The following is a 26,818-nucleotide window of genomic DNA, read 5'->3' as shown; positions in this document are numbered from 1 at the left end:
CTTGCTTCTCGCGACTGGCGGCGCCGTCAACCGTCTTGAACACCTGCCGCTAGATGACACTAGTTGTCAAGCGCCTGAAATGATACTGTACCGGAAGACAGGAAGACTGCTCCGGCGCACGTTATTTGCTGTACCGACCCCTCAGTAGACCGTTTTGAGTGTTGTTCTTTTCTCTTTTTCTTTTGTTGATCATCGGTTTTCGTTTCATTGCTGTGATCAGATGTCACTTCGGATGTGTATGGTTGATATTACAGCAAATAATCGAAAGTATCAGCATCACGGTCATCATTGGATCTTTTCACCATAATAGAGAACTCATCTTGATTTTCAACATGTTTGGTGACCCGAAGAAACGTGAGTCATACTGAGTAAAAACGTTACCTTAGTTTGAAGCTGTAACGTGGTGATAACGAAACAAATGACCATGTTCAAAGTTGTCGAGAAATTAGTCGGATAGCTGAAAGTGAATATATGCATATTACAAAAAAAACGTAAGAACTAAGAACGGAAATGAAAAATTATAAGAATCTCAGTACTCATTAGATCAGACTCTTATGCTAGAAAATGGGTAACGTTTTGATTATCGCTGGATCTTGTGCACCTGTATAGCAGCTTTCACAAACGATTGAAATTGCCTAAAAATGCAATGCAATGCAACATGATTTATCCGGGTAGTGTCAATTGTCATGGCAGCCATCGATAACAAAGAGACAAACAACCTTCAAAGAGTAACAACTAGCAGCCAACCATCCTGTCAGTACCTAACCAATATGTGCAGCTGTGCATGGTCCACTCTCAGTCCAATTCTGGTACCTTTCCTCAGACAGGATCGGCTCACGTCCATACAGTTAGCCATCTGGTGCACGGCGCACAGCCACCAGCACGGCTCCTCCATCCGGCCATTTGGTGCGGGCGCAGCGCGACCCGGCGCCGTCTCATCCGTGGGATATCGCTTTCATTCCTCCCCATTGTGCGCCGTCGGCCGCGCTGAGCCCACACGTAAGCCAATTCTGGCCGCGACGCGTCGTCCGCATCGACCTGGGACGGCGGCCGCCAGAAATGGCGCGCCGCCGCCGCCCGCGCGCTTTTCCGCGCGCGCGCGCCACCACTAAATCCGGGCGACTGAATGCCGCTCCCTGGAGATCGAGAGCATTACTCTTTTGATGAATCCGCGGCCGGTTTGAGTGTCTCTCCCGACGCGGCGGTGATCCCTAATCTGGCCGCGGCCACCTGCGCCTCTCGCCGCGTCGGCCGCGACGACGGCGGCGGCGGAGGGGTGTCGGCAACGACGGCCGACGGGGTGGGGGCTGGTCGTCAGGGGGTGGAGAGGGGAGAGGGAGAGAATGAGATAAAAGAAGAGAGAGAGAGAGAGAGAGAGAGAGAGAGAGAGAGAGAGAGAGAGAGAGAGAGAGAAGTGGATAGAGGCAGACAGAAAGGGTAGGTACATACCTAGCTATTGTGGTTAGTGAAATCAATAAAGCAATAGAATTCTAGTGGCGGACGACGTAAAAGCTTTTAGTTTATTACTTATTGATGTGAGAATCTATGAGCTGAACGACAGTTCATTTACGGGCTAATGAAATAAATTCACTATGAAACATAGGCGTTATAAAATGGTTGAGCTTTCCACTTTTATTTAACACGTTTCTTCGTTATCATATAATTACAATTAATGCTATCAAAAAGTGATGATTTGCGACAAAGCCCAAGAGTTACACTGGTAAGCATATTAAGGCAGAACATTTTGCATGTGTCCGGTGAGGTGTTTAATGCTGTAGCACTGCGCCAGTGCGCGTCCAGCGTCTGCTAATATGAACTCGTAAAAAATCTGAGTTTGTTTCCAATATTGCTATGTCAACATGAGATGAGTCACAAAATATGACAGCCAACAAATACAGATAGATGCCCTTTGATCAGCTCCAATGGCCTCTGTCATCTGTAGCCCCGCCAAGAAACGGCCAGCTCAACAGCGGACGATAAAACCGCTTCCGGCGTCTCAAAGCGACAATTGCGGCTACACAAAGCCGCAGCCGGCGCGGCGGCCGCCGGAGCGTGCGGCGCGAGCGCTGTCCGCTGATTGGTTTGCGCCGCGATGCGTGAGCACCGCCGACCGAAGCCGATCTCTGGGCGGCGCTCCGTCAGCAGCACGCGCTCTTTGATCAGCCGCCCGGTCACGTGACCGGCCGGCCGATCGGCGTGCTCTATCTCCCGGTAATGCCGCTCTGCCACCGACGAGGCCGATCGGAAATTAATTGCGCCCTGGGGCGCTTCGATGGCTTTTAATCAAGCCCAAATGGTATCCAGGAAAGATTGGGGGGTGTTATATGCTAATAGAAATGCTAATGAAATCTGGCAAATAGCATTAGACCATTTAATTTCAGTTGGCGCCTGAGAGTAATAGAGTGGAATGCCGCCGGCGGGGTGACGCCGCCTGCTAACAGGTTCATTGTGTCGAGCCGTCACCAGCCGGAAAGTTTGCGACAGCCAACTTACACAACTTATGGCTGCTGCGCTGCAGTGCCGCGCGCGTGAGGAAGCCCCTTGTCTTCAGCGAACTGCAAAGAGTGTCTGTATTGTGAAACTTGACGAATCCACGCTAACAAGGTAAAAGGATGAGCAGCTCTTTTGCCGTTATTGTTGGTAATCAAAATCCAATAAGGATAAAGGCTGTTTATTTGGAATATTATTCGCCACACGTCGTAAATAAACAGCGGCGTATTTAGAAAATCGCGAAGGGGGGGGCCAAGGGTTTGGAGGGCGCCACCTCACCCAAGGAGGGCGCAATACGTTCGCGAGATAAAAATCCTTAACGATCGCTCAGCGGAGGGGGGTGGGGGTGGGAGGCCTTTTTTTACTGCGCCACCAGTTTTTTTGCGTACCTTGGTATAGGTTATGCTGCATTGATTTTCCATCGTGTGTATTTTGTTTTGTACCAAAAGGTGTGCCCCTCCCGCTCACCCAGTTCCCTCCCCCAACAGGAAAAAACGGAAGCTCGTAGCGTAGTGGTATATGTGATTTTTCTACCGCATGTCTGAAGAAATGTCCTGGCGCGGGTTATTCTGACACGTGACGAAAAGGTTGGAAGTGATTGGCTATAAGTTCCTACTAAAGAAGTGTTGTTGTGCGCGCCGAAGGCGCGCGAAATTTTTGAAAACAACCTTTTCCTCCGCCTTTTAGGCACATATTTTACGAGCTCTGTTCAAAGCTCTTCTCGCTCTTTTACCAAATTTGAAGGTGTAAAAATACCTAAGGTTTGGTGGGGCCGGTGCCACACAAACTGTATAGGAAGCTTCGCCCATGGGTGACGATGTAGAAAAGTTTATTGGCGGTGGCATACACACCAGACCACCATATCGGATTGATACCGGAGCGCGAGGTGCGTAAACACAAGCGCACAACGAGAAGGCGGCAGAAACAGAAAGATAGGTGAACCATAACAGGACTGTTCCTCATGAGATTGATTAGCCTCCTCGGGCTTCTCATCCAAATTACCTCGACCAGCCCTCATGACCTTCTCACAGATGCATATTACAGTATTGAATACCTAAATAACCAGCTTCAATCACCGAAACTGATGCCTGCTGTTGCAGCCGAACCTGATGACAATACTTAATCGTGATCCATATAAAATAGATGTCATGATGCATGTAAAGTAAGATCAATCCGTTAAGACCAAAGACGTGTTTTATGCATGGTAGAGCGTAGACAGTTTTGGTATGCTTCATTCATTATGCTGAATGCACGTTCATTTGTGGCAGTTTTCACAGGCCACAAATGAACAAAGTAGATAAATCAGGAAAGACATCAATATGTGCAAGAGAACTGCTAAGTTGGGAAACATGCCAAAGGAGTAGATAAATTATAGGAGGGCAGCGATCAACGGAGGTCGCCAATAGGTAGAAGGGCTGCCTGCGATCGACAGGAGGTCGCTAATAGGTAGGAGAGCCCCGATCAACATCCCGAGTTTCGACAGGAGGGCACCGATAGGTAGGATGGTGGCAAGCAGCAGGAGGGCACCAATGGGTAGAAGGGCGGCGATCAACAGGAGGGCGCCAATAGGTAGGAGGGCCCCGATCAACAATCAACAGGAGGGTGCCACCAGGTGAGAGGGCGGAAAGGAACAGGAGAGCACCAATAGATAGGAAGATGGCGATCAACAAGAGGTCGCCAATGAGTGGAAGGGTGACGATCAAGTTCAACAGGAGGGTGGCAATGGTGAGGAGGGTGCCTTTGCCCAAGAGGATGACATTAAACAGGAGGGGACCTGTGGGGAGGGCGCCAATTTAGCAGGAAAGTGCCAGTGGGTAGGAGGGCGGCGATCAACAGGAGGGCGTCAGTGGTTAGGAGGGCGGCGATCAACACGAGGGCGCCAATAGGTAGAAGGGCCCCGATTAACATTCAACAGGAGGGACTAGGGAACCAATAGGTAAGAGGGCGCCATGCAATGGCTAGAAGGGTGGCACTCAACAAGAGGGTGCCAAAAGGGAGGAGGGCGGCCATCAAAATTTCACGAGGGCACAATTGGTGGGAGAGCGCCAATAATTATGAGGGTGCCGACCAGCAGAAGGGCACCATTGTGTAGGGCAAGGTGGCGACCTACAGGAGGGCGCCTTCGGGTGAGAGGGCGCCTGTTTACCAGAGAGCGCCAATAGGTAGGAGTACAACGATCAAATGAGGGCGCCAGTGGGTAGGAGGGCAGCGATCAACAGGCTTACATAGGCGACTACCGCTACGCTTAGAAAGCTTTAGCCTACAAATGCGGTTGGAGGGCGCCCAAGGGAGCCCTCCAATCGTATTTGGAGTGCGTATTTGGAATGGCGCCCTCCGAGGGCGCCCTCCAACCGTATTTTCCCTGCAAACACATTCGCGATTGGGCGCCCTCCAGTCGCGATTGTTTTTCGATTCGATTCTATTACAATTGCATTTGCGATTGGAGGGCGCCTTCGGCGCCCTCCAATCGCAAAGGGCGCCTTCGGCGCCCAAGGGGGGGGGGGGGGCCATGGCCCAGTGGCCCCCCCCTGCCTACGCCCCTGTAAATAAACATTTCACTGCCTGCACGGTCACCTAAATTGAGAGTTGGCCGGCAGCCGGCAGAACCAGTCCGACCTTCGACCCCTGCCGGGCGTCACGGTTTGTCGGGCGGTCCTCTCCCGTCCCCCCACCCCCCTGCGGCCCCCTAATGGCTCCGTATGGCGCGCGAGGCACCGATTGAGTTAGCGCCAGCGACGGAACAGTCGGAATGCTGATGGTGGCGGCAAACCAGCCGGAAACTGCACAGATGTGATTACCGGCGCCGGCGGCGCGCCGGTGAGCCGCTCTGTCCAGGTGGTCTGACTCGAGTGGCCGCCGCTCCCCCGCCGCGGCGGGCTGCCCCTCTCAGCACTGGCGGACAAGTGTCGCTCGCGCCGGGAGGTCGGCGCGAGCAGATGACAGGGCGAAACGCAGCCGCTGGAAACGGGGTCGAGCGCGCCACCCGCGGCTCAGGTCCGAGTGGCGCCCAGACGCTGGTACGGCGCCGGGGTAACTCAATCACCCACAGGAGAAACGTGAGCTTCCTTTTAGTTGTGGTGCGCTAAGCGTGTGCAGCAACACTACAGTGGACAAATCGGCTTATGCCGAAAGAACAGTCAAGGGCTGTGGGTGATATGTTTGTTGTTCCACGTCAGGTGTTGGAGACTCATCTAGAATACATGTAGCTACCGGTCCCTTTGCATCTGACACACAATATTTGTTTTCGATTATTGCCACTGATAGCCCCGCCATTGGCACATTGATACCATTGATGCGGCGGCCCATGAGAGCGGTGACATGCGCAGGCGGCGCGGACGGCGGTGTCTCTGACGAGCAGACAATGCTCCCGGCTGGCCCGACTCTGCCGACTTGTCCGGCGCCCCGCCGGGATGACAGATGCCTGCGACTTACTGTCCGCTACACATCAATTCTCTTATTTTTGACACGGCGCACCGGCAACACAGGCGATCAGCATACATTTGCATAATGTCATTTGCGGCCGTGCCTTTCGCGGGAGTGGCGGCCGTGCGCACGTCCGCGCTCCTGCAATCAACTGAGGCCGGCTTGCGCCAGATCACAGACAAAGCGGGCGCCGCGTTAATTCCTGTTTTGATGTGATTTGATTGGGGATTTATGGGATTACCGACAATCAGGGGCCACAAAAGAGGCGCCGCGCCGCCACCGAGCCTGTGTGACAAATGGCTGCACGGGCACGGTAGGTACAATAACAGAGAGCGAAAGCTGGTTTTTACGCGGAGGATGAGCGAATTGAAATAATGTGAAGGTCATATGACATACCTGCTGCCGATGTAACTTCATTTTGGCTCTATGACAAGCTGGTGTGTTAAGACTATATAGTCGCTAAGCATAAGTCGCTAGTCGCAGTTCCTCGGTGACCGCCGGCCGCGCCGGACGTCCCGCGCTGCGCTCCGCGCCCAGGCGACTCCAGGCGGGGGTTGTGACTGGAAGAGCGGTGACCCGTGATCGCGACTGTGCGTGACCGAGGCACGATGTCTCGAATGAGTGACGGTGAGGAGGTTGCAGCAGTAGTGGGCAATGACAAGTCTCTACGGAGAGGGTCATCAGTCAGCGAACTCGTCAGAAGTTATGACGACAACGCGAACAAGCGCGATCGCTCTGAGTCTGGCGACTCGGCTCCAGCAGGGAAGAGACGACAGCCTGACGCCTCACCCCGACAGACGACTGGTGAAGTAAAGACGTTGATTGAAGACGCAATGGAGGGCCTTGAAAACCGGTTGTCACTGTTTTTGTCCAGAGAGCTCCACGACTTCAAAGAAAGCCTGCTGTCAAAGTTTGAAGCTCTGAACAACCGAATCCATGACTTGGAAGAGCACGTCAACGCCAAGGACATCGAAATGGAGAAAATGTCCTCTGAATTGCAAGAGACGCGAGAGGAGATGCAACGATTGCACGACAGAGCTGAGAAGGCCGAAATGAACTCTCGTATTCCGTGCCTCATCCTTTCCGGGCGTTCCTTAGCGCCCCACCCCGACCGGCGCCTGGCTGCGCCCCTGCCGCCGAGTGACAGGTCGGCGCCCCGGGGCGCGGACTCGCCGGCCCCGTCCGACCGGAGCGGCGGACCGGCCGGCGCCGGTCAGCCGGGCGGCGGCGGCGCTGAGCGCGAGCCCCGTCACAGTGACCGGAACGCAAGAGAAGAAGACATCAACGGCCTCGTCGTCGGCGTCATCCGTGAGCGCTTCAGAGACCTGAGCTTCACAGAAGCTGACATCGACCGGGCCCATCGCCTCCCAGGACCGAACAATCGTGTTATCATCCGTTTTGTGCGGTCCGGAGCCGGTTCGGTCAGAGAACAGCTGATGACCCGGCGAATGGAGCTACGTGGAAGAGGCGATCTCTTCATCAACGAGAGCCTCACCGAAGAGAAGAACCACATCTACCACTCGCTTCTAGCGGCAAGAAAAGCTGGCAAGGTCTACACAGTATTTACCAGGTGGGGCCATGTGTTCTGCAAAACGATTAAGTTCGGCACTAGCACTCGCGTTGACTCTATGGAGAAGGTGCGTCAGCTGGGCTTTGCAAGCAAAAACTGAACCAGTTTTCCTACATGTACCGAGTCATAAATTGTGTTGAGATGCGCGATAGTCTTGTTTCGTTCTTTTCCCGCCTTTTCAGTCAGTTAGAGAAAGATATGTTTGTAGCATGGATTAACGGCAACATACCATGGTTCCGTGTAATTCCAGCATGGTTTGAGGTCGGCATTTCTAGTATGATACATTATTGCGTAATCATGCGGAATAAATTTGGTGTGTCTAGCCTCACATTGTTTGTATGTGTGTATTTGCTATTTTGCGCGTGTGTTAGATGCAGTTTCTGGCGTATATCTGTGTCTCATCCCACAGTGAGAGACACGGACTCGTTACCTGATGCGCGGGCTCGCCCGGTGGCGGTGGGCTGCGTGGTGCGGCTGGTGGAGGCGATGGCGTCGGCGGCGCCGGCGGCGTGGCGTGCGTCTGCGGCCGGTGGCGGTCCGTCCTCGGCGATGCCGGCGGCGGGGCGCTGTCTGATGGCGCTGGCGGTGGTGCGGTCCGACCCGGCGGACGGCGGAGATCGGCGCGGTGCGGCTGTCTACTCTTCTCGGTGTGCTGGCGGCGGCGGTATGATTGGCTTTTGCCGAGACATTTCCTTCCTCTTGTATCTTCTCCCACCCCCAAACCCTCAACAGTTTATGATAGCAGTGTCAAGTCATTTATCAGCACCGTACCATTTGCAAATTGTCAACAATGGGTGAACTAAAGTGCTTGACTTTCAACTGCCGAGGATTGGGCAGTTCAGAGAAAAGGCGAGATGTTCTTGATTACTTGAACAACCTTTAATATGACGTGTACTTTTTACAAGACACACACTTAACAAAGCGAAAAGCTCCGTTTTTCAATACGCTATGGCCCGGCCGATGTTATCATTCGTTTGGAACGTTCAACAGTAGAGGCACATCAATTCTCTTTAATTTACGAACCCAACACAAAATTATTTATGAAGAGCACTGCCCGACAGGAAATTACAACATTATTGTCTTCGAAATGTTTATGAATACATACACGCTAATTAACGTCTACGGACCAAACGACGACCGGCCTTTATTCTTTTACACTATTTGTGATAAACTTGATAGAATCTCGATAGAAAACGTAATAATCGCTGGAGATTTTAATTTCGTTGTCGACTTCAAAAATGATTCAAACTACTTACAGCAAAATAACCCAAAAGCGAGAGATGCATTTATTCAGGTAACTGAAGAACAGGGTCTGGTAGACGCATGGGCCCAGATAAATCCAGGCAAAAAATCATACACCTGGTCCAAGGTCAATCCATACAAATTTGGACGACTGGATATGTTTTTTATCAGCGAACATATGACTGCACAGCTCATTGCCAGTACCATCCAGGCAGGCTATCGATCAGATCATAGTATAGTCACAATGCAGATAAATATCACCGAAAAGAAAAAAGGACCTGGATTATGGATGTTTAACGAATCGTTGTTGGAAGATAAAAATTACCTAAGCCTTATCGAAAATGTGGTTGTTGACGCCGTTAAACAATATGCTGTTCCAATATACTCTGTGGAGTTCGTCGAAAATCACAAAAACTTCGATTCAATAGAACTTACAATTGACTGTAGCTTATTTTACGAAACATTGTTAATGCTTATCAGGGGTGAAACAGTAAAATTTTCAAAACGAAGAGCAAGAAACTTCAGAGAACAAGAAACTAAAATAACGAACAAAATAAGCGAATTGAAAACAGCGTTAGACGCCCAACCAAATCTCTGCGGTTTTAAACACTTGGAGGAATTACAGAAGTCTCTAGAGGATATACGTAGACCGCGCATAGAAGGCTCGATAAGAAGGTCGAAAGTAAACTGGTACGAAGACGGCGAAAAATGTACAAAATATTTTCTGTCACTTGAAAAACGGAATGCAATTAAAAATTCAGTTCAGGTCATAGAACTTGAGGAAAAAATAATAACACACACAGAAGAAATACTTCAACACTTTTCGGATAATCTTCAAAATAAATACAAAAAGAAGCACATGAGTGCAGACCCTAATACGTACCTCGACAGAAACATTAAACGTAAAATACTTGAAAATGAAAAGAGTAACTTAGATAGACCTATATCAAAAGAAGAATTGTACATAGCCCTAATGAGTATGAAGAAAGGGAGGTCTCCCGGGGCTAATGGGTTTACAGCTGATTTCTTCAAACATTTTTGGGTTTATTTGGGTGGTTTTCTCTACCGTGCTTGGATTGAGAGATTTGAAAAAGGGCAAAATATTAACTCGCATAACATGGGCATTGTTAAACTTATTCCAAAGCCAGGATCCCAGCAGAAATCGACAAAAGGATGGAGACCGATTACACTCCTTAATATCGATTTTAAAATAATATCTGCAGCCATCTCCAATAGAATAAAAAGTGTCATACAGAAACTTATTTCACCATCCCAAACCGCATACATCAAAGGCCGCTTCATTGGAGAAAATACCCGAGTAATGTACGATGTCATTGAGCATCTAAATAATTCTTCAACATCTGGTATAGTGATAGCGATAGATTTCGAGGCTGCCTTCGACACAATTTCATGGGAATTTGTATCGTCAGCGCTAGATAAGTACAACTTCGGGATATACTTCAGAAAACTCATTAAAACTCTTTACCTCAATCCAGCATTACACTCTCGCATTCTCCTCGATGGTTTTCTTGGCCCAAAAATCACAATGGAAAGAGGCATCAGACAAGGGGATCCTATGTCAGGCTATTTATTTAATTTGATAGTAGAACCTCTCGCGAACCAGTTAAACGATTCGAAACTCATAAAAGGCATACAAATTTCTGGACAAACAGAGGTGCGAGTGTCGCAATATGCCGATGACCTAGTTCTCTTTTCAAGCCCGGAAACAAGCTCAATAAGTGGCGTCATACAAGAGCTGACCAGTTTTACTGATGTCAGCGGGCTTAAACTGAACCTAGAAAAAACAAAATGTCTCCCAATTGGTAGAAATATCCAGGAAACCGCTCTCACGGAGTTGGGGGTGACTGTCGTAAATCAGCTTAAAGTTCTAGGAATATTATTCAATAAATCAAACGAGAACATAACAGCCAATAACCTGGACAGTATTTTACCAAATATTGTCAAAGAAATAGCACAATGGCGGAGAAGACATTTAACTCTAATAGGGAAAATAACAGTAACAAAAGCATTACTTATTTCCAAAATGGTACACGTACTTACTTCGCTCCCAGATCCAAGTGAACAGTATATTAAACAAATAAACAGACTTATATTCGGTTTTATTTGGAATAATGGACCTGATAAAGTTAAAAGATCAGCGTTTGTACAAAACTATCTGAAAGGTGGCCTAAAAATGGTAGAAATTTCGTCATTTGTGTCGAGTTTAAAAACGTCCTGGCTGAAAAGATTATATTGGGCGGACCAGAAGACATCGTGGGCTATGGTCGCAAGAGAAATGCTTCCACCTATAGAAAAGGTGGCTTGTTTCGGGACTTTGAAATTGTTGGACGTAGCTAAAAAACTTCGAAACAATTTTTGGAAGGATGTCCTCAATGCATGGGCAACATTTTGTAAAACCTATATTACTGATAAGAATGACATTTTGTCCGCTAAACTATGGTTTTCAGAATATACAAGATTTCAAAAGACCATTGTCAAGGAATGGGACAATAAAGGATTACGGTTTATCGCCGATTTATTTTGCAACGAAACAGGCTCGTTATTGAACAAAGAACAGATCAGACAAGCATACAACATTAAAATGACGTTCTTATGCTATGCCTCTTTGACAAAGAATATATCAGCTCACATCACAAACATCAACTGTAAAATGAAAAATAAAATATGCCCAATACTTCCATTTCAAATCGCTTTGCTTTCCCAAAGAAATAAAACATCACGAATAGTATATGAGAGTCTTGTCAACGCCTTGCGCAAAAAGAAGAGCGGCGAAAACAGTAAACTTGAACAGAAATGGACAAGGGACGTAGGCATGATAAATCATGCAACTATGCATGACGTGCTAGCTTCAACAAAGAATACGTATCTACAAAGTTTACACTACCGCATAACAAACCGTATAATAGCTACAAATACATTCTTACAACGAATCGGGATAGCAGATGACGCGCGATGCACTTTCTGCATGAATAATGAAGAAACTCTTAAACACATGCTGTGGGATTGTGCTATTGTACAAAATTTCATATCAGAGACGAAAACTTACTTAAGGGAAGAATTTCGCGTGGAAATTTGCATTGACACTGCGAACTTCTTCTTCCCTACAATAGAGAAGCTAAGTAAAATACAAATATTAATAATAACTTTGTTTAAATATACAATTACAACAGCAAAATACAAATCTCAAGCGCCTAGTAAACAATTATTCATTTCTCTACTAAAATCTGAAGCGATGAAAGAAAAGGGCGCCGCTCTCAAGCGACAGGCGATGGGAGAGGTAATAGAGAAGTGGGGTACGCTTTTAAATATATTAGGATAACCACCGCTAGATCCTCTACTTTCCAACATCCATCCATACTTATCCGCCGTGCACATCCGCCGCCGCCGCACCAGAGACTTTTGACGCCGCCCGCTGCTGACCCGCCGGCCGCCGGTCGGCTGCTGCTGCCGCCCCTATTGAGGCATTGCTACCGTCGTCGATGCAGTCGTGTGAGGTGGACTCGTCGCTGGCTGCGGGCAAGCGCCTGCTGCCCCCGCTGGGGCCTTGCCTCCCCGCTGCCCGCCGCCCCCTCCCAGCCACTAGACCCTTTCGATGTGTGTTTGCCCCCCCCCCCCCCCCAGCGTGTGTTCGAGTCATGCTATGATCGGTTAGGGAGCCAGCGGTTCGCGCTAGAAAGCAGGCCAGCGATACGTTTACGTTACTGCTTGTATTTGTTGTATTTGTGTAATACATGAAAAAAAAGAAAAAAAAAAGAAAAAAAAAGAAAAAAAAATATAGTCGCTAAGCACTCATTAGTCAGGTATGTCTAACTAGGAGCAATACAATATTGATTACCTAATAATAACCACTGGCCACGAACATAAGTGAAGAACGTTTTCGAAAGTGGGGGGGGGGGGCAGACTCCCAGAGGCACAAAACCTCACCTACCCCCAAAATCCATTTTCTCCTCGGATTTCGGCCACTTTATTTTCGCAAGCATGCTCAAATCGGTAAAAAAGTGACAAGAAAAAAAATCGACCAAAATCTCATGGAGACTCCCGTCCAAATATTAAATCTCATGGACGCGTCCCCCTGGCCTCCGCAGCCGCGTTGGCACCAGGAGCGGATCGAGGAAAACTCCAAGGGGAGGGTCATGAATCGAAGTAGTGCCCCTACCTATACCCAAAATTAAAACCTCGACGGAATTTGGCCACTTAATTTTGATGGTGCCCTATTTTCATTTTTTGTTTATCTTTTTTGCCCTGGCAGGCCTGTGGTGCCCCTGGCGGGCCTGTGGTGCCCTTGCTAGGCCGCAGGTGCTCCTGGCAGGTTTGTGGTGCCCCTGGAAGGACTGTGGTGCTTCTTACGAGCCTGAAGTGCCAGCGACAGGCCCATGGTGCCTCTGCGAGGCCGGTGGTGCCCCTGCTAGGCCGCTGGTGCCCCTGGGCCCTGACAGGACTGTGGTGCTCCTGACAAGCCTGAAGTGTCCCCGACAGGCACGTGATGCCCCTGACAGTCCCAGAGTGCCCCTGCCGCCTGCGAGGCCAGTGGGTGCCCCTGGCAAGCCTGTGGTGCCCCTGGCAGACCTGTGGTGCCCCTGCTAGGCTTCGAGTGCCCCTGACAGGCCTGAGGTGCTCCTGAAAGGACTGTGGTGCCCCTGGGCCCTGACAAGCCTGAGGTGCCCCTGACAGGTCCGTGGTGCCCTTGACAGGCCTAAGGTGCCTGAGGCCGGTGGTGCCCCTGGAAGGCCTTTGGTGCCCCTGGAAGACCTGTGGTGCCCCTGACAGGTCTGTGGTGCCCCTGGCAGACCTGTGGTGCTCTTGCTAGGCCGATGGTGCTCCTGACAGGCCGGTGGTGCCCCTGTCAGGTCTGTGGTGCCCCTGATAGGTCAATGGTGCCCCTGGTAGGCCTGTAGTGCCCCCGGACCCCAAGGGGGCATGACCCATGTGACCCCACCTTGGATCCGCCACTGGTTGGCACCCATGCGAATTCCAGAAGCATCCAAAAACATTTTTTATTACGAGCGAACGTGAAACGTGAGAAGTGAAGAGTCAGCAAAAGGTGTGTGTGTGTGGGGGGGGGGGGGCAGTTAACATTGCTGGCCCCCCATTCGAAAGTGGGGGACCATGGCCCCCTGCCCCCCTGTTCCTACGCCTATGCCAGTGACCGATCAACTAATGCAAGGCCGCCAACATAATTTATGCAACATAAATTGTTAGTTTACGCCGTTTACGCATTCTTCTGCGCCAGTATTGTCTCTCTTTGCAGCGCGCGCTGCCCCTAAGCTGCCACTTATTGCTTCTGACAAAATTTGCTTTCATTGGGTGGGGGAAAATTGCACTCAATAACGATGAAGCACAAATGGAAATCGTCATGGAAGGGCAGGCCGGAGAACCGTCAAGTTTGTTCTTCGGGGTGGCACCTATGTACAAATACATTAATGTTCAGCAAAAAGTGGGGGGCCAGTTAACATTACTGGCCCCCCACTATGAAAAGTGGGGGCCACCTGCCCCCCCCCCCCGTCCCCCCTGTTCCTACACCTATGGCCACGAAACACCTTTTTGGGATTATCTGCGGGTCACACATAGGGAAAGCGGGGCTTTGCCGAGCGACAAACTGGAAATTTCGGCCACCACCTGTAATTACAGTACCTACAAAGTGCACCAACAATAAATTTGAGGACCGATTATTCTCTTTGGTGCAGATTTGGTCAAATTAGGCTCATTGTCTTTCTTAAAAGTTAGCAGTTGGGGTTGCACAAATGCTTATAGGTACACCTCATTTTTTTTCAAATTATCTGCCATTATTTTCGATTAAAACACTAAAATAATTCATGATATGAAGATATTTGATTTGTTGTAAAAGAGATTTGGTGCAGATTTCTAATTTGGTTTATTTACCGGGTGGGGCAGAAAGATTTACCTCTTGGTTTTCTTAAATATTTCGGCCCTGAACAAAGATATCAAATTGATTTCTGGCACATATATGCAGTAACATATACACATCTCAGCGACGGCATTATGACTCAATATGGTCACCTTTGTCCTTCACCACTGCCTCGAAACGTTCCTCTGCGAAGGGGCACGAGCGCCGCACGGTGTCCCCGCCAAAATTCGACGGTGCCGTCTCGAGGGCCAGCTTCAGGGCGGCGATTCTGCTGTGTGCCGCTGCACACACCCTCCTCTCCAAGATGGTCCAGATTGCGAAGTTCATCGGATTCAAGTCTGGACTTGATGATGCCCGAATGTCTTTGTCCCAGAACCCAGGCATGTGGGTCTTCCACCACGGTTGAGCGATGTTGGCCGTTTGTGGCGGCGCACCGTCCTGGACGAAGACGTATCCGTCTCGGAACGACTGAGGCAAAACATGCTCCTCCAGCAGATAGACTTAAACCTGTAAATTAACTTTCACAGCCTCCTTGATGAAGATCAAGGTTCCTTTTGAGCCGTCGGATGCGACGGCAGCCTAAACCAAGACACCAGCAAGCTTCTGGCGACGAAAAATGGTGCGAATAGCAGGATCAATGCTGGATGGAGCATCTGCCAAAATTCTGACGCTTTGGGAGTGTCTCTGGGGCTCAAGCATGAAAATGTTGTCATTGGACCAGAAGAATACCTTGTTACCGGCGTTCCTGATCTCCAATGTCTTTTGGGTCCTGTGTAGCCGCTTTTCCCTTAATGCCGCCGAAATTAGGTGCCGATGTTGCGCCCTGTATGACATGAAGCCCAAGCCGTCGTTTATGATTCTCTTGGCGGTTCTGGGCGAAACACCGAGTTCCCTTGGCAGTTTGCGCATGCTTCGCCTAGAACTTGAAACACCTTCTTGTGCACGATATTAACCAGCTTTTTGAAGCAGATATCCCTTGTTCTGCCTGGTGGCATGGACTTCGTCGACACTAACCCTGTCTCTTTAAGTCATTTAATTACGCTGAAAACAGTTTTTACGGCAACACCGAGCTGTTTGGCAACGCTTCAGGAGCTATGGTCAACCTACTTCAGCGCCGCTATTTGGGCTCTCTTAGTCATCTTCTCCATAGCTCACCAACAAATCTTACAAAATGCAAAAACGATCTTAATGTTGATACATGAGTCAGTTGGGTAGTTCACATGCAAAGTTTTATCAAAATCAGTCCATAACTTTGGTAAGTCGAGGAGTTTGGCACGCCGCAGCGGCCGAGCCCATCCCGTCGGGATAGGTGTGCCCCGGCTCGGTGGGACAGGCTACCAAACTGCTCAAGCGGTAACACTGGAACACAGCACACAGCAGTATGGAATGGAATGGTCCAGTAGCAAACATTACACGCCTCTATTGGGTTTCCAATTAATTCGTATGGCCATGCAGATATCGCGCATCTCATGGTTCTTCGGAAAAGAATCAAATAATGTCAAGAAGCAACGTTTAGTACGCTAGTATGGTAATGTAATGCTCATTAGAGTTCGTTACTTGAGACGGATCAAGCACGCGTTTATTTTCCATGTCCCTGTGCCTAGTAAAGCCCTGTGATAAATTTCGTTTTCTCCATTCGAAAAAAAAAATCGAGCGGCGCCGGCCGAATCAAAGTTCAGATTCTCAACGGCGCCGGCGCTGCAGTCTCCAAGTTCAGAAGTCACGTATGTTTGTTAGCATGAAGAGTATCACGTCATATTTAGATGACCCTCTTGCTCTCATGGCATTGCCTGCCTGTTGGTTTGAGCAAGCTCAAACGGCCACGATTCAATGTTGCGCGAGAGACCATTCACCAAGTTAGGAACACCAAACACCATCTAACACTATTGCATGTGTCTGGTAACTGAAGAGTCCGTCGTCCCATATCAAAATGAATACATTTTTATCCAACATGATATAATCAATATGGTTGGTAGCCCATAATGATCTGATAGCTGGGGCGGCCAAGGATTAAAACTTGTTTAACAGTAAGTGGCCATAGTGTGAAAACTGGGCCATCAAAGGTGACTTAAATAAAACAGTGAAGGCCCGATCGAATCTGAAAGTCTCACTCCATCGAAATGAATTTAATCGGACGCGGAAGAGGGAAGTGTTTCACTGTTTAAAGTTCGACAACTGGGAGCCGTGGCCCATGCTAGGATGTAAAGCTCGTAGAAAATGACAGGCTTATTTTGGAATTAATGACAAACATACTGATGATTACCACTTGCAGTGACGGGTCATGACCGGTCCTTGAGAAGTTGATAATGCAATATGTTCCGTTTATTAGTTGGCTGCATTATGGAGGATTTGATGATTACGCTTCTTTCAGAAATATGGGTTTGCCCAGTTCCTTCATTTAGTTGATAAAAAATAGATAGGTAAATCAAGTTTCCCAAAAGGAACCCGGGGGTGAATGCGGCGAGACTTGTGTCGCTGGTTATGCTTTTATGCGTACAGTTCATTTAGCCTCCTCTCTCTCTGAATGCCTTGGAATGAGAGACCGCTCACATCAAATTGCAAAGTGTGGTCGGTAGCTTTCATATTAACATGGACAGATGACACGTCATTCGATGTCAGGCCTTTTAGCAGATGATTAAAGCTTTGTTATTGATTAATATGAAATACTTAGGTTCTGTTATCGGCGATGCTCGAACGTGTCTGTTTCTTGTATACACATTAGCCGTTTTCACGACGGGCTGTATCCGGCAAATGCACCTGATTTGGCCAAATCTGCACCTAATTTCTTTTACAGCAAATATCTTCATTTTATGAATTTATTTCAGTGTTTTAATCGATGATGCTCTCTGATAATATGACAAAGCAGGCATATCAGCAATTAGTGCAACCCTGGCTGATAGCTGCTAAGAGACACACTGAACCTGATTTGACCAAATCTGCACCTAGCACCAAATGTGTACCAGATGGCCGTCGTAAAAACGGCTATTTTAAATTTTTAACCAATTACAAAGATAGATTGATGAAAGCTCTGACTGACAGGCATCATTTATGTGAACTTTAGGTTCATGGATGTTTTTATCGGTAATACCTAATTTTGCAGAGAGATCGAGCCTCCTCTTACTCTGCGCCCCTCCCCCCCCCCATCAACATCCCACAAGCCTCCGAAACCAAATAATCATCCCAAAGTTTTTTTTTTAATTTGTGTCGGCCCGGCCCCTGGCCTTATCACACCATCACCATCATGTTTATTTCGCGGCACATTTGCTGACAACATACAACAGCACATAAGTAGGGGCACTAATGGTCTAATATTTGTCCTTTTGACTCTTGTGAAAGTCGGCTAATACGGACAATGGGCAATGGGTATGCTTCCGATGTTAGAGACCTCAGACCAATGTCAACGATGCGACCATTCGATCAATCGGAAGCAACTGTTTCAATATCCATACGATCTTATGACGCTTTTTCAAGTTTCGTTGACGATATATATGGGGTCTATGATTTATCAAATGTAGGTATAGTGAATATAAGACAAAAAACCAATTGTGATATCACGTCATTTACGGACACAATACGATAAGTTCGAAATAGGTATTGTTCCTTGAAATTGTTAGCCGTCATAAAGTGTTATCGATTTGTACAACACGCAAGCTTAAGCATGTTGCTAAATATCAATTATCTCATAGAACACCACCGCTCCCAACTAAAAGCGCGGTTTATCTTACCGTTTTGTCTCTCCGCCTCTGCGGTGGTCTCGGCTTTCCCGGCGTCCTCCATGGCTGGCCGGCGGTGTTCAAATGTCGCCACGTCGCCGAAGGCGGTCACTCCTCAGCTTTATACAAGATGTCTTTGCCGTCTCCTTGTCACCGACTTCTCACGGCTTTGGTGTGATCTTATATTGGCGGGGTGCAGCGTTTATCTCAGGGACCCAGGAAAATTCCTGTTGCTAGATGCACTGCTTTTTAGCAATATTATAAAGCCCAAACTTTAGTTACGTGGAAAATCTGAGAAAATTTTATCGGAATCGAGCCGTAGCCGGAGATGCCGCCAGCGAACTGCACCGAATCATAGATTCTCACGGCGGCCGGCGACACCGCGAAAATCAGCGGCTCTGATTGGCCGGTGGGAGGGATTATCCGGCCGGCGGCGGCCGCTGATTGGCTGCTGGTCGGCGGTCGAACGTCAAATGTTCCGCGGGCCGGCCCCGCCGCCGAGAGAGCCCGGCCATGTAGCTGAGATTGTGGGGATCGGGAGCGCTCCTCTGGGAGACGACGGCTATCAAATGGACCATCGACACAGCGCGGCAATCTCCGCCAGTTGCGGTGCTCAACAGCCGACATGGCCGGCCGCCGGCGCCACCGCTGCAGCCCACAAACGCTGATGGCTGACGGACCGAGGTGGTCGGTGGTCGGCAGAGAGCTGGGTGAAGGCAGAAATCTGGTTGGGATCATGTGATGATGCACAATGCACATGCTACATATGTAGCTTAATGAAAATGAATAAAAATACAGGGTCTTTCATAATGAATGTTACTTTTGAAAGAGCTATTTCTCAGGACATATATGCTCCTCATGTAATATGTACCATCACATGAAACAGAAACACATTAGCGTTTTTGCACACACAACTTTCATTTTAATGCTCCTCAGGAATTTTCCACTGTATCGCCCTTAATTAAGACACACGTTTCGGCCCTCTGACGAAGGTGTCGCACCCCGCGCCTCACAACGTCTGGGTCCAGGCTTCCAGAAAACCTCTCCACTGTGGTTCGCAGTGGATGGCTGCAGGAGGGTTTTGTCTCAGATCTGCCAATGCGACTCCCCAAAACCAGTAGTCCAGCGGGGAGAGGTCAAGACTCCGTGGTGGCCATGGTCGCTCGGTGAGGCGGCTGATAACGCGCTCTTCGAAATTCTCGATCAGCCACTGGCGCAACAGCTGCCGTGGTGTGCACTGTGGCACCATCCTGCTGGAACCACAGGCCGTCTCTTTGAACCTTGTCCCTGACCTGAGGCAGAAGCATTCCTTGAGCAACTTGAGGTAAGCCACCCCGTTCAGTGTTGACCTAGGGGAGAGCCCATGGATGAAGACTTGTCCGTCGACGGACGACCGTAATCCGTAATGCGTTTTAGTGGTGTCTACATACTCTGCTTTTGCGTGAAGGAAAATTGGCGTTGTGATTTTTTTTATTTTTTTGGGACAAAACCCTAATCAATTTGCAACAATACGCATATAAAATTCACGCGGAAGTGATAAATTAAGAGCTCCTAACTAAATGTTTAAAAGTAACATTCATTATGAAAGACCCTGTAGATATGAGCTTTGAACTTTGAAGCCATTAGCAAATCAGGAGAAAAATGAATTGCTATTTTACCTGAGCGATGATCAGGTGTAGCATTTTGAAGGCAGCTTTTAGGCGACTTTTCTTTGTTGTTAGTCATAGGCATTGAGCAGCTGAAAAATGTCACCATCTGCACTATGATACGGTCATGGAGCCTTTCATCATGGAATAATGAGGTACCTAAATGTTTTTTTTTTTTAATGCTGCGCTGGCACCAGTGAGTTTCGTTTACGATGTTTCGGCCCTTCACAGAATGTCGTCAAACTTAGCTTATAATAGGCGTGCAGTAGCAGCAAGGAAAGGTACCGGGAGAGTTATTTGTTATGATTTGGCTACGTTTAGTTTGTTATTAATTTTTTGCTATTTGTGGTTATATGTTATTTGTTAACGGTTATTTTAAGTTATGGTCCGTCAAACTCCTACCCTTTTACATCTCAGGACCCATAGCGATTTAAGTCGGCAGCGGCTAGCTAGTAAACTAGTAAGCTAGCTAGTCAGCTAGTGCCGCAGGGGCGTCGACGCGTAAGGAAAACTGGTCCGACTTTTTCTCGGGGGGCCCCCACCGGTGGGGGCCCCCAGGTGTCGAACGGCTTCCCAACGTACATTTACATACATACATGAGCAGGGCCCCCCGAGCCGCAGTAGGGCCCCCGCGGTCTGCAGCAGGGGCCCCCGCGAGCCACAGCAGGGCACCGCCTAGTCGAAAAAGTGGTCCGACTAGTCGGAAAAGTCGGACCGGTGTCGACGCCCCTGGGCCTAGTGGGATCAGCATATATGTGATCCATCAACTGTGAGTATCCCTTAAAGGTAGTGTGCCAGCTTTCCTGGACCGTATGGAGTTAATGGCCCAGATAAGGAGAACCGGATTTTTAGAACTTATCCATACCTTCAAAACTCATGGAAACGTCTTAAATTCTTCAAATTTTGAGTACCCCAGTGCGAAATTCGCCCCGACGGGTTGTCGGTCGTACCCCAACCACATTTCACACCACTATGAACAATAAATGCACACACTGAAATCGCTATTACCGATATGCTCATCCAATCAAGTTTCGATAAACCCGTTCATCATCATCTCCTGCGGTTTCGAACACGCCTGTTAGGTGGTGCGGTAGACCGCGCCCAAAGCCAGGGCCCCGGTAACGTGAGTTAGCCGAGTCGGGGCAGCGTGCGCTGACCCAAGCCGGGGCCGCGCGTCCTCCCGGTGTCATGTGATAGCCCGGGGCTGCCCGCGGGGATGCGGTAGACCGCGCCCAAAGCTGCGGCCCCGGCTTGGGTCAGCGCACGCTGCCCCGACTCGGCTACCTCACGTTACCGGGGCCCTGGCTTTGGGCGCGGCTTCTGCTCATACTTTGTGGTGCGGTGGTGGTGCGTCGGGCCGCGCGCTCTGACTTCGGCCAAGAAAAATGCGTCAGCTGATCATTGTCATTTCTGCCACTTGCGTGTGGTGAAATGGGGTCATAACTTAAGAGACGGCCTTTTCATATCAATTATTCTACATAAAATCATATTTCAAACCATAAATAATGTTCGACAGCCAAATAAAAGAAACAATACCAATACAGGCTTACAGTTTAAGGCTCGACATTGTGTTGTCTACGATTAGACAGCTGACAACTCATTCCCGTACGTCGTAACTCTATAATGACCTTTGCTTATTGTCACATGTGCGCCGCATTCGCGATTGTTGCCGACGCCTGTTTGCAGGTCAGCCCACTACAGTTGTTATACATATCGAAAAACCGATAAACTTTTAGGCGAAAAAGGCACTATTCCAGGCCCATTTTTGATTTTCTTTGCGATATTAGGTAAAAACAGAAGCTTCTTATCCTAGGAAAAATAAAATGGGAAATCTTTCAAAGGTGGCACACTACCTTTAAATGTTTTCAGATCGAAGGAAGAGACCATTTATGCAGCACCTCCCGTAGCGTCTGAGCATGTTGAAATTTTGTCGCGATTCGCCAAAGAAGGAAATCTTGTAACAGACACAATTATCTTTTAGCTGCACAGCGAATCATTAGAAAGTCAAATCAGAGTTTTTTAAATTGTAGAAACTCTTTGATAAGTATGCTCCTATCAGTGTCTACCTTTTACGTTCCCTTAATTTCGATAGACTCGGTGGCGTTGCAGCCATGACCAGCCCATTATTGACAATAAAGCAACTCGAGGAAACGATAGCACCAAATTACTGCAGATGCCCTGCAATATTCCAATAGTTATTAAAGAAGAATAACTTCGAACGATCATAGAATCGTTCGACCATTGAACGAAGCGTGAAGAAGGTGAACTTCTCGTTTCGTTGGATAGAAAAAGTGATGCGGTGTGTTTTTAAAATGGCTGTTATTCATGATGAGATGTTAAATTTCTATTACGGATGCTTACTTTTGTAAATTTTTCAACTGTGCATAAAAGCAACGATGCGTCAGAGAATGCACATAAAAAACGCATCGCATATGAAATTGTACTGACATATTCAATCCCATGCCTAAGTATAATAGCCGTTTTCACGACGGGCTATCCGGCGAATGCACCTGATTTGACCAAATCTGCAACTAATTTCTTTTACAGCAAATATCTTCATTTTATGAATTTATTTCAGTGTTTTAATCGATAATGCTCTCTGATAATATGACAAAGCAGGCATATAAGCAATTAGTGCAACCCTAGCTGATAGCTGCTAAGAGATACACTGAACCTGATTTGACCAAATCTGCACCTGATCTGTACCAGATGTGCACCAAATGTGTACCAGACGGCCGTCGTGAAAACGGCTAATGTCACTCAGTGGTGGCTACTACCAGCCAGAAGTGATGTCTCGCTACATTCACTAGCATACCGTCATAACAGACCCTTTGGCTTGTTAGGCGCTCCAAAGAGCAGCAATGCAGCTCCATGGTTCTGACTGCAGCGGTTACTATGCCACTCTGTCCACCCCACCCCCTCTCGCTCCCCCCCCCCCATCGTCTGCGGAAGACGGCCGGTAGTCACCCGTCGCGTCGTCCTGATGGGATATGTGTGAGGATAATGGGTCCACAACCCACCTCCCACTGACCGTGCAGTCGTCGCTGCCTCCGCCGCTATAACCGCCGGCTGACGGCTGCTCCTGACGGCTACTGTACTGAGGTGGGGCTAACTCAATGTCACACCTATGGCACCACAGGGAGAGAGAGAGAGAGAGAGGGGGAAGGGAGAGGGAGAGGGAGAGAGAGAGAGTGAGAGAGAGACGAGAGTTAGAAAGAAAGATGGAGAACAAAGAGGGAAGACCGAAGAGAGGAAAAAGAGACAGGATTTTGTTCGATAGGGGAGCTGTGAACTTCCGTTATTTCGAAGGAGTAAATGATAATAATATTTCAATTTAATTAATAATTCCCCATGGACTGAAGATTCGCCACTGCCCAGTGCCCGCCTTGCATGGCTGCGGCGGACTCTCAATCAGCCGATCCGTCACCGCCTGAAAGTAAACTGTTCCGCAGCGCAAGCTGGAGCTGCGGGACAGTATAACTTGCAGTGCTGCTGGTAGGTATACGACAGATGCCCACTCGTACTGCGTTGAGCTGGTAGCCGGCGGGATAGTCGGCGCTGTCCTCATTGCTCGTCATCTGGTCATAGGGGAGACACGACAACACCTGCTTTTGGTTTTAGAAAGTTTGTGCATAAGAGGTGCACTTAAATTCGTTATGCTCTCTTTTTCCCAGTTTCCAAATCCTCGTACTTTTATTTGACAGCAAACTCATTTCATGTCTATTTTCGATGCAGAGTCATCACGACCTGCCAACGACACGACCACCCAGCCTCCAGCATTCCTGCTTCTTCCTAAGCAAGGGCGGCATACCTAACCTACACATTACGCACCTCCACCACATCCGTCCATAGATTATTTATTGTTCATTGCCTATCATGTTTTCCAATTCCAACGTGTCGTGTCGCTCGCTGTTTCGGCCGTACGTTCTGTGGTAGTGTAACGCGGCCCCTGCCGGTGCCAGCTCAGCGGTAGCCCGCTGCCATGAGGGGATCAGATGGGGACAGGTGCTGACACGTCAGTCGCGTCCATTGTGCGCCGGAAACCGACTGACGGTCCGTCGGAAATCAGCCTGATTGCCGATTAGGTCCTGCAGATTGGGTGGTGAGAGCGGCTGTTTAGATATATTCACGGGCACCGGGTACTCACGTCTCGTGATGAGAGTGGAATCATTGCCGCCGGCACAGGCTCATGCCTAACCTAAATGAGGGTAGCGTTATTATATATATCTGGAATCGTTTTTAAACGCATTTTAGGTTTAACTTTATATAGACAATAGATGTTCAAGAGGCACTGAACGCATTATGTACATAAGAAATATTCGCATAGATAAAAACAGATACTCACTTCTCCTGAATTCTCCTTCTCCTGAACACCACATTGCTACCATCCAGTTGTACATAAGCGGTTCAAACAGCTAGACGAGTGTGTTGACGGGCCTGTGCCCTTTGGACCACATCTGGCCGGGGCGTGGCGACTCGCTTTTGGCGCGTTGTGTGACAGAAAAGGCGCGGCGGCGTGCGGTAGCGCCACGTCAGCTGACTGGTGGTGCCAAACGCTGCCGCCTCAGCAGCGCACGCCGTCAGCGGACGGGCACACGCCGGACGGCCCAACACGTCGCGTAGATCTGGCATGGACATCTGATGAAGGTGTCACGGCCCCTGGGCCCTGGCCGTCGCCAGTGGCGGCGGAATAGGGGGTGCAGGGGGTGCAGCTGCACCCCCATCGAAAAACATGGGGGTGCAAACATATCTTTTTGCACCCCCAAAATCCGTACGAGGGGCCCATCGCACCATCCAATAAATTTTCTCCTGAAAACCAGTGATCGGGAAACGAACACTGATGTGGAATCATCCGGGATGTCCAATTATGGTCAGGAACGCCCCATGCTAGTCTTTGGGGCCCCCACACCGGCTAGAAGTGTCCCGAGCCGCATTTGGTGCTCCATGCGGCATCTGAGGGCCGCCACGACGGCCTCAGAGGGCCCTTTTATGACGATCTCTGAGGGCTCCCACGACAACCTCTGTCCCCTGGGGCCCTACAACGGCCACTAAGGGCCCTCATGACGACCGCTGAGGATCCCACAGGCCACAGAGACTCCAGGGCCCCAAGGAGACTCCAGGGGCCACGCTGGCCTTTGAGGGTCCTTATGACGGCCTCTGAGGGCCCTTACGATGATCTCTGAGGGCTCCCACGACGACCTCTGTCCCCTGGGCCCTATAACGACCACTAAGGGCCCTCATGACGACCGCTGAGGGCCCCACAGGACTCCAGAGGCCCCGCTGGCCTCTGAGGGCCTCTACGACGGTCTCTGTGGGCCCATTTGGCTTCAGACGGCCCAGCGACGGCCTCTGAGGGCCCCAACACAACCAGGCTGCAGGGGCTATGATGGCATCTGAGGGCCCTGCAACGGTCTATTGAGGGCCCTAACGATGGCCTCTAGCGGTCTTACCAAGGCCTCTGAGAGCCCTGCAAAGGTATCTGAGGGCCCATGAAGACCCTCACTGTGGCCAAGGACCCTCATGACGACCTCTGATGATCCTCTCGAAGGCTTCTAAGGGCCCTCACAACAACTTCTGAGGACCCCAGGACGGTCCCTGAGGGGCTGAGGGCCCTGACGACGACCTCTCTGGGCCCTCCCTCACGATGGTCTAAGACCCAACGCAAGCTCCAAAGGCCCACGCTGGCGTCTGAGGGCCCCACGACGGCCTCTGAGGGCCTCGACGCAGGCAGGCTCCAGGGGCTATGCTGACCTCTGAGGGCCCTCTTGACGGCTTCTAGGGCCTAACGAAGGCTTCAAGGGCCAACGCTGGCCTCTGAAGAACCCTAGCCTCAGAGAGTATCAACTCTCAACTCAACGCAGGCAGGTGCCAGGAGACATGCTGGCCTCTGAGGGCCCCGCAGAGTTCAGATTCAGAGGGCCCAACGACCTTTGTGGACCTTACGAAATACGAAGGTCTCCGAGGGCTCACGCAGGCTCCTGGAATTCCGCACTGATTCTCAGGCCCCATGTCGGCTTGTTGAGGCACTTAATCTTCTCTTGGTGCCCCGTCGCCGGCCTCTGAGAGTCTCAATGTCGTAACTTATGGGGTCATGGGTCCTACACCGGCTTTTATGGCCCCTACATCGACTCTTGGGACTCATGACCATTGACCCATGAAATGTGGGTCTATGCGGCTTCTAAGAATCCCCATGCTGGTTCTAGTAGCCGCCAGCCGAATATTTGGGCTCACTTGCGAGCTCCTGGGACCCCGTGCATACCTCAGGGGTCTACCTGCCTCTAAGACCCCACACATACTTTTGGGGCTCAAACGCTTGCCCCTGAAGGGACCCCTTTCTTCTATTCAGTCCTCCATACCGGCTCTTTAGGCTAAACATCGGCTCCTGTGGCCTCCATCCCGACTTTGGAGGGCCTCCATACAGGCTTTTTGGGGGTCAGATGCCGGTTTCTGAGAGCCCTCAAAAGACTTTCGAGCCTATACTGCCTTCTGAAACATTTAGCAACTTTCAAGAGACCGACCCTGATCGGAGGGCTCATTCAGTCTGGGGAGTCATGTAGGTCTCTGGAGGAGTCTCTATGTGGTCGGTTTCCAAGGGGCTTCTAAACACGGTCTTCTTGGAACGGTCTCGTAGGGCCCTCAACGGTCCACTGCGGATCTAGAAAAATGGTTTGAGACGCTGCGGGTGGTGGCTAGACAGTGGCGCGGGAACTTCTTCCAGACTGGGGGGGGGGGGGGGGCTGAACCATAATAGAGATCAACCTAGGGTACCCCCAAATCTAGTTTTATCACCGGTTTTAGGCCACTTATTTTTAGACTTTGGCCTTTTCAACAACAACAAAAAAACGAA

The 26,818-nt window shown here is 49.5% G+C and overlaps 1 protein-coding gene across 1 annotated transcript in view; it reads right to left on the bottom strand.

Moving 5' to 3' along the window:
* Positions 1-18,389, bottom strand: part of LOC122382421 (photoreceptor-specific nuclear receptor-like) — a 45,940-nt gene extending 27,551 nt beyond the window's left edge. The window contains exon 1 of the mRNA XM_043367702.1: positions 18,338-18,389. Within this exon, the coding sequence (XP_043223637.1) occupies positions 18,338-18,389 (52 nt within the window). The remainder of the gene's footprint in view (positions 1-18,337) is intronic.
* Between the last annotated feature and the right edge of the window lie 8,429 nt (positions 18,390-26,818).

Source organism: Amphibalanus amphitrite, unplaced genomic scaffold, assembly GCF_019059575.1.
Source record: "Amphibalanus amphitrite isolate SeventyFive unplaced genomic scaffold, NRLGWU_Aamphi_draft 000139F_arrow, whole genome shotgun sequence".
In the NCBI taxonomy this organism is placed as follows: domain Eukaryota; kingdom Metazoa; phylum Arthropoda; class Thecostraca; order Balanomorpha; family Balanidae; genus Amphibalanus; species Amphibalanus amphitrite.
Note: the sequence above shows the minus strand (reverse complement) of the source record. Positions and strands in the feature narration are given on the sequence as shown.